We start from the raw sequence: 12,380 nt of genomic DNA, 5'->3' as shown, positions 1-12,380 counted from the left end.
TTGAGCCTGGCCTATTAAGTTTGATCTTGGTTTGGTTTTTCATCAAGCTTTATGTGGAGCTTAAGATTATTTTCTAGCTCAGGTACTTCGGTGTTTGCAATCAATAAGAGCAAGTCTTGAATGATATTATGGTGTCTTTTTAGCCAATACTATAGCAAATGTACACTTGATTCAACTAGGGTGCATTTGATTAAGAGGGAAATTGGTGGTGAAAAATGGCCCTCATTAATGACGGTTTCTAGAAATCTAGGATATAAGAACTATTAAGGCATTGTGGGACCGTTAATTTCTCTTTTTTTTTCTTTTTATGACGAGGAACCTTGCCAAATCAAGGAAAACCACAAGTGGGGCCCCATGATCACCCTGCTTTACGTGACCCACCTCTGAAAGTTATGGACACACCGGTGCACAGGGTTTGATCTGGTGCCTTCATCTTAGCACCCTCACAACCACCCTGCTGGCCACTCGGTCGACCCCTGTGTGGGACCATTAGTTTCTCAATAGCGAGATTACCACCTCTATACTCTATAGGTGACAAGTATAGATCCCAATTAGAAAACCAAAATTTGTTTAGCTCCCCAGAAAATACTGGGACTACAACGCCCTTTACATTGTTTATGCTTCACCCAAACAAGAGAAATGTGGGTCCATGAAAAATCTTGATTCACACTCTCAGAGCACGTTCGCTTGCATCTCATATGATTCAAAATCACGTGATGTGAAATCATGTGATTCGGAATCACAGGGTGGACAATGTGATTTGGAATCACATGAAAGGTGAGTAAAATGACTCCAAATTGATTTCAAATCTTGTTTTCTCATGTTTTTCTTGCATGAGAGAAATGAGAATCATTCTCCCACAGCCGTGAGAGAGATTTTCATTCGGGGTCAAGCAAACATGTCCTAAAACTTTTTAAAGATAATCAGCAAAACAAACTTAACAAAAAATCAGTTCAATTCGTACCCACTAGGGATGGCAGTGGATCGGGGGACAACGGGGCTCCGCCCCGCCTCTCCTCGTTTGGACCGGGGATGAAGGGCATGAAACAAAGATGGAGGCGGGGATGAAGGTTAAAATCTATCCCCGTGCTGGGATGGACTTACGCTTTCCCCCGCCCTGCCCCATCCCCGTCTCAATCCCTGCCTTGCCCCGCCCCTAATCCTTTAAGGGATGACTATAGACCAAGGGAAAATGGAGCCCTGTCCCGCCTCGCCCCCGTTTGGACCGGGGATGGAGGCGGGGATGGCGGTTAAAATTCATCCCCATGCGGGGATGGAGGCGGGGATGGAGGTTCGGATTTTGAAACAGGGCGGGGGTGGAGACATTGTCCCCTGCCCCCACCCCGGTCCACTGCCATCCTTAATACCCGCCCGCCCACACACACACACTATTGAGCCATGTAGAGATAAAGCTTGGTGAGTTGGTTAATTCATTAGTAATAAATAGGGTTACAGTCAACGTGGCACCTTTTGTCCCATAACTCAATGAGGGGATGTCTAAACCATAACAATAGTTTTTTCTTTAGAAAAAGACAATGTAAATATGCATCATTCTATTTTAGCCTACTTAATTTTGTTGTTGATGCAAAGGTCTAGTACTGGAAGCACCTTCTTAAGAGGGAAGCATGCGTTAGAATCTCGAAGCATAAGGGCTTTTGACTCACTTCTCAAATCACTTATCTCTCACATTTTTATCATTTCTCTCATTTTTTGTAACACATTGATCTAGAACCTCGAGAGTTCAAATCCGATTGGTATTTCTTCCTAGAGGGAAAACATACAAAATTCACACAGAGAAAACATGACTAATTTTTTTCTTTAATAGATTCAAATTCTTTAACAAAGTTCATCATTTATAGCATACGAAAATAATAATTATAAGAGTGTTCAATAACATAAAATTAAAACTAACAATATACTCTACTACACAGTCAAAATAGTTAATCATGTCATGCCTGCACTAGTGTACTTGAAACTTACAATTGTAATTATATAAGAGGTGAGCCTACAATTCTGTAAAGAATATTTATAAGCAATAAATGACTTTAATTTATAACTATAGTGGGGTCTAAGCCCTTGATCTGAGTTTAATTTTTTACACACCATACACGGTTTGTATATTTAAATTTTTTTTATTAACTCTCTCAATATAACACTTAGTCATTACAAATTATAACACAAGGTCAGCTATACTGGTCATAGTGGTCTATATGCGTAGCAACCCGTGTAGAACACCCTAATTCTACATTGTTGGTCAGACTATGAACCATACGCTCTCAGTGATCCCGAATCACCAAGCACTGCAATGAAACAACAAGGAGACCTCATCAGTAGCTAGCTGGGAGGTCAGGCTCAAACTCGGAATGGTTCATGCTATATCCTAACCATAAATAACTTTCAACCGTATATGATTGTTTAAAGACCTAGATATTGCATGAATATAAAACCCTAAGTCATATCTTAAGTTCATTACCTTAACCTTACTTTCAAGCTTGTGTCTCGTTCGTTCTCCCATGAGCGTCGTCATGAAATAATTGCAATGGGTCTCATTCTCAATTTCAAAATGACATTAAGGTTCATACTTTGTCGCATACTAAGCATGCAATGAGGTAGAGTTTCTACATCATTAAATCACCGATGCTACACTCTCCATGGTAGCTGCACTCTTACCACAAACCAGATAGCTCTTTTCACAAGTCGTCACTTTTTGGGATTCAAGAGGTTAAGCATGCTGATATCAATTTAAATTCAAACAACATGACCAAATTCAAAGGACTCAAGGCTAATCACAATTTCATCATAATGCATGTTATTCGAAGGTTATAACATAGATATGTTGTCATAAGACAATATTTTTTTCTAATATATATGACATATCATAGACTGACATGTGCATATAATCATCTCATTGTAATTAACTCATGCATATCATGTTCACACTCAAGAGTTACATTTCTAAACATGCTAAAATACAACAACAATGACAACATGCAACGCAATATAATTTATTCACAACTAAGATTACTTATAATAACTTTTACATCGAATGAGAATACTGCACTCTGGTCACAATCGAGTCTCAAGTGACTCTAACAATAGAATTTGATATTCATACAAGCATGTTCATATTAATACACATACATTATTTATATTTTGATAAAATTATTAAAATACTCCTCCCGAAGTAATTTTTCAGACCTCAACTTTTTTGCCCCTAGTTTGATTATAACTATAGGATAAAAAAATTCTCCTCTGCGATACGAGTCAAATGCACTAAACCTCACTCAATTCTGAGTTTGAAGTGCAAAATTATGCCTATTTTACTTAATTAGATATTGGGTACACACAAGAGTAATTTGGCCATTTCAATTCTTATGATTTGACTTGACTCATCTTAGGTCAAAACAAGTTTAGTCTGAGTTTAGAATATTAGGTTTACTAAACCTAGTTTCAATCCAACTGAATTTGGTTTCAAACTTAATTGAATTCTCAAAAAATCTATAATGGATCCGTTTAATAACATGTATAGATCCATATCAAGTTTGGTATAACTGGACTGGACCCAACTGTTTCAAGTGGGTTCAGTTTTGTCTCAGTCAGGGGCAGACTGGACTAGTTCAATTTTATCCTAATCAGGAAAAGTGTGAACTGGATCTAGTTTAGTTTCAACTAAATCCATACTAAATTATAAATATGATCTAGATCTAGTTTTGATTTGGATCCAGAACTATCAGACTGGATCCAAACCCAGTTCTGATCTGAATTCAGTACTGATCCATCCAACTATAGATTGGATCCAGATCCAGCAATAAGTTGGATCTAAAATTGATCCAAATAATCATGAACTGGATCTAGATCCAGTTTTGATCTGAATTTAGTATTGTTTTATCCAACCCATACTAGATCCAGACCCAATTCTATCTGGATCTAGTTTAACTTGGATTGATCCAGGTCAACTGGATCGAACTAGACCCAAATTTGGTCTGGTCTAGTTCAAACCAAACCCAAATAGAAAACTGAGACCCTGTCAGACCTAACTCAATCTGGTTTGGTCGACTGAGTCGACTTCATTACTCGTTGACCAGAATCGGTCTGGGTCGATCTTGGTTAGACTCGACCTGGTCTAGGTTCAAAACCAGACCAGTTCAGTCTGATCGAGTCGGTCTGATTCGTTCGGCCAAGACTTTTTTTTTTCTTGGTTCGGTCTGAGTCACACCCAAACTGATCCAAGACTTGGCAGGCTTAACTCAGTCTGGTTTATCCCCAAAACCGAGTCTACTCTGGGGTTAAAGCGGAAGGGGCATTGCTCCTCTCGATGGCGTGCTCGGATAATCCTCCTCTCTCTCTCTCTCTCTCAAAATCTCTCTAGTTGAATCGATGGGATTAAGCAGCTCTCACGGTGGACGAGGATAACCCTCTCCCTCCAATTAAATGGGGGGGGGGGGGGGGCGTTTCTTCTTTTTGAAGAACGGCTTTCCCCAAAGTGCTTTTTTTTTTTAAATTAACGGTCCGGTTTACATTTTCCCCTAACTTTTTCATTTTTTTTTTTCATTTTTCATGTTATTATAATTATTATTATTACTTTTCACTGATTTTTTTCTCTCGTTTCTCCCTCGTTTTCCTTTTTAGCTTTTCACAATCACTTCGAAAACGAATCATGCTTCGTGCTATTTTTTAACACTCGCTTTCTGGCTTCCGCTTCACACATTGATTTTACATCTCGGTAACTACGGTCTAGATTGTTGGTGCGATTGAGTACCTCGAATCTATAAATCATAAAATACCTTCCTTTTTTTTTATCCATTAAACGAAAGAAGAATGAAGCCAAGCTGCCTCTGTCAAAGTGTCAACAATTGTAGCTTGCACGTTAAGAGTAATAGACGAGAGAATGCAACTTGGCTTTCTTGCAATTCAATGTCTATATTTTGTAAATAATATCATATTCTTTGTTTCCAAAGCAAATGGAGATGCATGAGGAGCCACCCACTTGATTCTTTCGCATAACAACAAACATATCAAATTGTACAAGAGTCCTCCTGACCACATAGACACTATTTCATATTCCCATTTTACCCCTTTAGGTTCTGTCAAACTAGGGGCTCCGTGAATCATTGATTTGAGCCAGGAACTATCCAGAGGGTGGTTTTGTAAATTCTCGGACTGGGCAGCACTGATGCCGAAGGCTTTGGTTCGATGATTTGACCAAGGCCAGAAGTTCTTGGTGATTGACACAAGAAGGCAATATGCATCCCTAAAAAATTGGGGGTTCCAAAATCCATTTATACTCCTCTCCTGTAAGGTTTGAAGTTTGGGGTGACCCCATATACCCATGGCTTTCTCTTCAACTCCTTCCTCTTCTCTCTTCCTTCCTCTCAAGAAACCTACCCCTTTTGCCAATAAACCATCTTCTGTTTCCTTGCCGTCATCGGGTTTTTTCTGTCGGCGGAGACCCATTTCCATTCGGTCGACCTCTGCTCTATGTAAGATTTTTTTTTAGATCAGTTACAGTTTTTTTTTTTTTTGGTTTTTGGTGTTCTTTTCCATCTTTTAGATGCGCTCTGCTGCACTAATGTGTGATTCTTGGGGTGCTTAAGTTCTGTATTTCTTCCTTCTTTTGTTGAGTTTCATCTATAGGAGAAATATAAGACATGGGTTTTTCTTTTTCTTTTTAATGATGATTTGGTGGCAGTTCTCTCTCTCTCTCTCTCTCGTTATAAAAAGTATTTCTTTCTCCGATGAATCTTTAGTCTATTGATGACGGCGCACCACGGTGTAGTTGTGATATCTGAACTTTGGTTTACGAACAGTCTTTTAGGATTTCTAGGTGCTTGGTGACAGCAATCCCTTCTTTCTTAAATTTTTTGGTTTTCAATATCAGAGAAAATGGGAGATGGGTTTCTTTCTTATCAGCAATTCGGCTATAAGTGCTCCAATTGTAGCTTCTTTAATTGGAAAATATTGTTCAGATGATGTGGTTCTTGAGGCTGTGAATTTTGAAGTTGGGCTTATTGGCTGTAGTCCTTCCGGTTGTTGGAAGCTATTATCAAATTTTTTGTCCCTGGTATCATGGTGTAGCTTGTTTCATCTAAAATTTCTTTTTTGATTAATTGGATCAAGGATTCATATTTGTTGGTTGTTATGGTAGACATATTAATTGCCATCCAAAAGAAGTTTGTTACTGAATCATTGTGGCTTTTCCGACATTCAGATTTTTTATGTAAGGAAGGTCCATCACTCCTCTGGACTTAATCTTCAATTGCCATGTTCTGCACATCTTAAATTATATGTATTCAGTATATAGATAAAATAGAAGGAAGTATCCTTTAGAGCAAAATTTATGTGAAACCTGCAGCGACATTGAGTTAGTCCTTTGAAGCAGATAACAATAATCTACTTCAGGCAAGTTGTTGATTCTCTGTCTTGCCTGAGTGTTTACCTGGACCGACATTAAGTGATTGTTGGGTTTCTTGGTTCCGTTCAGAAGTTTTCATCCAATAGAGTGTCAGAGATGGCTGAACACAAATGAAGGTCAGGTTCCGACTGGTTAATGAAGCAAACGACCATGACCATAAACGTTATCAGGATTAATTCTGGTTACAGCACCTCCTTTAGGAACTAGGGTAGTTATGGACAAATGTCATGATTATGTTTTTTTTTTGTTTTTTGATGACGAAGGAAAACCCTCACCGAGAACCGGGTCACTTAATGAGCCCGCCTCCCTGCGAGGTAAAACTCCGGGTCTAGGGCGCAATATTTGACTAATTAAGACAAGTTTAACACCTTCAGGGAGTGTGAGAAAAAAAGAGGCTCATTTTAGTTTCTAAAACATCTTCTGTTTGCCTTATTCTTGCTTTCTGTTTTTTTCTTCACAACAAGGTCACTCCTTTGGTCTCTTCTTATCTTTTTTTTTTCCACATTCTAAGTTGTTCTGGCATTGGACATCAAATTTTTTTCATAACCGGGAAAAACTGTCCCGCTCACCGAATTCATTGGAGTAAAACCCTAGTGCCCCTTGCCCACCAGGGAGTACACCCAACTTCAGCCTTGCGGCAAGGGACATGGACCCATAGTCCTTGAACTCATGGCATCTTGTCAACTTGGTGATGTTCATGAGTTGCTCCTACCAGATGAGCGGAGCCCTTCTGCTGGGATGATCAACTGTTCTTGCCAGGGTTGAAATGAGGGTATTTTAGCTCGTTAGGGGAAAAGCTGAGGGTGTGTTTGATTGCTTGTCCAAGCTGGACAGTGAGAACACTGTGGATCCAGCACAGGAATGTTCTTGTCCAGGACAGGACAATACAAACATGTCCTTGTCCAGTGTTTGCTTCGACTGGACAAGTGATGAGTATACACCTTAAAGCTACCTAGAAACTTAGGTTTGGTATAGATTACTTGGTCATGGTTGTCTGATTTCATTAGCTAATTCTGAGCCTGTAACATAGTCCTCTTAGGAACTTGATCAACACTCACTTTGATTATTATCTGGGCAGCTAGATCGGGTGCTGCTAGTGTCACTTACTGCATTCCATGCATTGCTCTGACTAATGTTGCACATGTTTCATAGAAAATACCCCACTATTTGTTGCCCTTTGTTATGAAATTGATTTGCATATCCACAATTTAATAATCTTGGGTTTTCCCTAAAGCAGAATGTCTATCCCTTGCTTTAGTGAGTTTTCATCAACCATAGTAAATGTTTCTCACAGAAGATTTAATTTATTGGGAGTATCACATTCTTGTTTTCATTGCTCCTTTTTGTCAAACATTGCAGCTACCGCTACTTCTGAGAGCATTAAGCCAGCCATCTCCTTGACTGATAATGCTCTAAATCGTTTGAATAAGATGAGATCTGAGCGAAATGAAGATCTATGTCTGAGAATTGGCGTTAAACAAGGTGGCTGCTCTGGTATGTCTTACATTATGGAGTTTGAGGACAGTGCCACTACGAGGCCAGATGATTCAGTCATTGAATATAATGGTTTTGTGATTGGTATGTTTTTTATTTTTATCCTTGTTTCTATTTGAAGAGAATCATCGTCTCCTTTTGGGTGTGCACACATACAATGTTTGTTTTCGATAGTGTTTTTCTCTATTAGTTCAATTATCAGCTCTCCCTCATCTTTTAGGGTTGCAACTTTCAAATTATTATCACAAATCTTTTGTTGCCCAATTACTAAGTAAGGTCTCTGCTAGGGCACTAATCAAAAGAACAAATGTTACTGATGAAGAATGTGATTATATGTCTATGTCAGCTAAGAGGTTTATCCTTCTAGAACCTGGATGCTCTTGTCCAGGCGAATTAGATGCTTTAGGAACTAGTTTACATGGAAACCTCCAAGCTAAAAAAATGGTGTTGGCCATTTCTTTCTTAAATACTTTTAAATTGTTTTCTTTTTTCTCAAATTTTCTGCAGTTTACATTTTTGTTATCAATTTTGAGTTTTTTTAAATGATCAAGACATTCAGACTCAATGGCTTGACTAGCTAAATTTACCAGCTGTCATGTTGGTTGCTTGGCAATTTTGAAACCCGGCCAGATTGACCCACTACATTGGTTTGTGGTTTGTCCTTAACCTATGCTCTTGAAAAAGTGATGACCAAAGGTTAGGCTACCGTTCAAAGCTGGGGGTTGAAGGTGATGCTCAGATGGGTTTGTATTGCCCCTTTTAACCAAAGGATCACCTTTGAAACCCCATGATTCCCTATAGAGAGTAAAGTAACAGGGAAAAAATGCAAAGTTTTTGTTTACTAGTGAATCTTATTTAAAACCACTCAATTCTCAAATATCTTGTTCTAAGAAAGCATCAAAAGTGTAGATTTTTCTGTTAGTTTCCTCTAGAATTCCTTAAGAGGATGCCTTCATGACATGTATCAAGCCTTCAATTTGTCAGTACGGTTCAGAATGTGTCATAAGCTTGACAATGAGCAGACCTGATTGGATACCATCACATATGGGAGCAAGATAGCTGCATGAATAGTCTTGATAGTTTGCTCTGAAAATTGTTTGTGATTGTTCAATTCTACAGGTGGTGTTAGGTGACACCTAGATCACACTTGTACTATTTCAAGCTTTTCTGTGAGCTTTGGCATCATGCAAAACATAACTTTGCATGATGAAGTTCAAGTTTTTGTCTCTTTTTTTTTTTGTAATTCTGAAGACACCAACTAATGAACAACAATCTTGGAGTTGCACTTACTGAAGAAAGAAAAGAAAAGGAAAGAAAGCCTTGGAGATGTGTCCTAAGTCCTAACCTTTTGAATCGCCTTAAACATAACTAGTACTACTATTTATCCGTTTTGATAAAAAAAATTTGTCAATTTAAGAATGAAAAGGCATCTATCTTATCAATCAGTATTCTGAAAAAGAAAAATAAACATTGTAATTTTGGTTGCTTCTGTAGCTTTCTTTTAACTAAACTTATACAACTTACATCCTTTTGAGATCATCAGAAGTTGGCATGGTTATACATGTTTTTTGTATTGCAATTTGGGAATGACGATGGTTGAATTAAACTTCATGTCTTGTAGAGTTACTTTTCAGAAGCTGGATAAGGTGTATAAAATGAACAAAAATCTTTTGGTTTGAATGGTCCTTATCAAGGAAAACAGGTTATTGCTAGATAATGTCGAACATATTTGAATCTGGATGTGAGGTTGATGTCAAGGTAAAAATTCAATTTCTGTGCAGCCTAATATGATTTCCTTTTTGGGATTTCTCCTTTCAAATATATATTTGTGAATCAGTGGAACCACAAATGAGAGGCATTGTTTTAACTTGAAACAGTGTGGTCAGGCAGATTTTATCCTTTCTTCAAAATCTGTTATCATCAGTTGATCTACATGAATTTCTCATTCAGACCAAATATCTTGAAAATGAGATGGCATCAGATCAGAAGGCTATGAAATTACTAGCCATTCGGTCCCCGTTAGAACCAATTATGCACTGAACGTGGATGAGTTTCATCAATCGGGCCATCACCGACTCTTTCTCTCTCTCATACAGTGGAAGCATATAGCTTTACATTAATGTTAGGTGTGTGAGCACGCACACACGGGCGCACGCACAACATGCACAAGCACATATAATTCATTCATTTTCTTGGTTCTGCATTTTGCGAGTTTTAAAGCCAATCCTGCCTCTGTACTTCTTTAATTGCATTGTGTCTTGGCAATCATTTCATGATCTGTTAGCTGTTTGTTTGCTGGATCTTTTGTTCTTGCCTTTTCTTGTTTTCCATGTTCATGTGCACGTGTGTGTGGACATGAACTAACAAAGCATTATTTCTAATGTTTGTTTGCAGTGTGTGACCCCAAGAGTCTGCTGTTCATTTATGGGATGCAGTTGGATTTCAGCGATGCACTCATTGGTGGTGGCTTTTCCTTCAAGAACCCAAACGCTACTCAAACCTGTGGATGCGGAAAATCTTTCGCCGCTGAAGTGTAGAGATGTAACACATCAAAAAACATTGTTATACCTTACTTGTTTCACTGCATAATAAAATAGGAAATACTAGATTTATCAATCTTCGACTCCGTCTTTATTCTTTCTTTTACACCACTTGTTTGCTCCGCTTATTTTTAGGAACTGAACTTTTTGAGCCGTTTGTTATTAAAATACATGCAGTTAATAGATTCATATGGAGGAGTGAAATTGTTAGTTTTTTCTTTTCATGGACGAGGGAAACCACCATCAGGATGATATACGTAGTCATGCTGTACTTACAGTCGCTGTCCTGATGGTATAAACCCCTTGCCCACATGGTCCCTTGCTCTCATTTCGCAAGGGACGCTTGTGGGAATGGAACCCTGATCACCCGCCTAGTGGCCAAGCCCCCTCTCACTGCCCCAAACCCCTTGGAGTTGGGACTGCACCCACCAGAGTTTATGCATGTTCCCCGTCTTGTCTTTTTGTCGTTTTAAATCAAATTGCTAAACGTGTTTCATGAATCTTGTCAAGGTTGTTCACAAGGTTTGAAAAGGCAAGGTTGAGGCTATGCAACAATAATAATTATAATTAATATAAAAGTTAAGGTTTTTGCAAGATGGTCCCTGCTTTATATGGATGTCAATGAACCGAATTCGATTTCATTTAGTTGCATTTGGTAAGCTAAAACAATATCTAATTATAATCGGATGCGGATAGGGTTGATTTTTTGTTATTGAATTTGAGAAACGTCTGAATTTGATGGATATCTGAATCCATTTACATGTAAAAAGCGGATTCTGAGTTTAACCAACATTGGATCAGTCGAATATGGTATTGGCCACATCTGATCCAAATATGAACCATTTACATCCCTGCTGCTTTGTGGCAATTTGCAAAAGTGCCCCTGCTTGTGTTTTTGGGGCATCTGTTTGACCCATAGTTGCCAGAAACGGATATGGGAAATGGTATCACTACGGGGTATTGGTGCGGTACATGAGCGCTTAAAAAGTTTCAGATACATTTTTATTTGAAACGCTTATTGATACGATCTCAAAAAATATTGATACAAGTTTTTGATATGGTTCCTAGATAATTGAAACCAGTTTATGAAAAGTTGATACGAAATATATATTTTTTTATAAAGATACTTATAAATTAAAATAGTTAAATATACATATAGAATCAATCATTGTTGTATTTTAATATTAAAGTCACTTTGTAAAATGAAATGATTGTTTACATGCAAAAATATTAATAGAAACTAGCTTGCTACTCATTTATAATATAACAAAAACATGTTTCTACGTAAGATGGACACATTTATCAGATAATAGGAACGAGTTTCTTAAACATTTGATACTTCTGCTTATGGTTTCCGAAACGAGTTTCTTATTGATATTTGATACTGGTTTGCCTCATACGCGATGCACTAGGTTGTATCTAGTACCAATGCAACTATGGTTTGACCCCTTGACAAGAAACTGTCATACGGACACGCCATTTTTGGTGGTGTATCCCCAATGACATGAGCTCATGGCTAATATTTTAATATTAAAATAATACATTTAATGTTTTTAAGTATTATTTAAATAAAAATTCATTTTTAAATATTAAGAAAATTAAAAATAGTTTTTTATGGATTAAAATTTTGAAAATTTCTGTGTCCTCATGTCCTATTTTTTTTTTTTTAAAAGAACTTGCGAGTCAATCCGTGTAACGTGTCCTCGTGTCCACTTATCCTTGTGACATCGACGATAAAGAGCAAAAGAATGATGTTTCTACATTTATGGAAGAAGCTTTTTGTAAAACACGAGTAAGGCAGTGGCTGTTTTGCAAAAAAAGTTGCAAATGATGGTTTTGTCCCTAAGAACCTTTTTGGAAAAAACTAATAAATTAGGGATTATTTTGCGAAAACACAAAAAAAATGACAGGTTTTATCGAGAGTATCATGGTCA

General features: G+C 37.7%; 1 protein-coding gene across 1 annotated transcript; it reads left to right on the top strand.

Moving 5' to 3' along the window:
* The first annotated feature begins 5,208 nt into the window (after positions 1–5,208).
* Positions 5,209–10,522, top strand: LOC149815269 (iron-sulfur assembly protein IscA, chloroplastic-like). The gene is made up of 3 exons (XM_089990296.1): positions 5,209–5,480; positions 7,772–7,990; positions 10,301–10,522. Exons 1-3 carry the CDS (start codon positions 5,330–5,332, stop codon positions 10,441–10,443), a joined length of 513 nt encoding a protein of 170 aa, XP_089846422.1. The 5' UTR covers positions 5,209–5,329; the 3' UTR covers positions 10,444–10,522.
* The last annotated feature ends 1,858 nt before the right edge of the window (positions 10,523–12,380 follow it).

The sequence above is a fragment of the Nuphar pumila genome, chromosome 15 (assembly GCF_984573655.1).
Source record: "Nuphar pumila chromosome 15, dmNupPumi1.hap1.1, whole genome shotgun sequence".
Classification (NCBI taxonomy): Eukaryota; Viridiplantae; Streptophyta; class Magnoliopsida; order Nymphaeales; family Nymphaeaceae; genus Nuphar; species Nuphar pumila.
This window is presented reverse-complemented; position numbering and strand designations above follow the sequence as displayed.

What these genes read in the sequence shown, in the direction of transcription:
- LOC149815269 (XM_089990296.1), top strand. Translation starts at nt 5,330, where the DNA reads ATGGCTTTCTCTTCAACTCCTTCCTCTTCTCTCTTCCTTCCTCTCAAG. An exon ending in TCGGTCGACCTCTGCTCTAT is followed by an intron (nt 5,481 to 7,771) that starts GTAAGATTTTTT and finishes CAAACATTGCAG; the next exon opens with CTACCGCTACTTCTGAGAGC. An exon ending in ATATAATGGTTTTGTGATTG is followed by an intron (nt 7,991 to 10,300) that starts GTATGTTTTTTA and finishes GTTTGTTTGCAG; the next exon opens with TGTGTGACCCCAAGAGTCTG.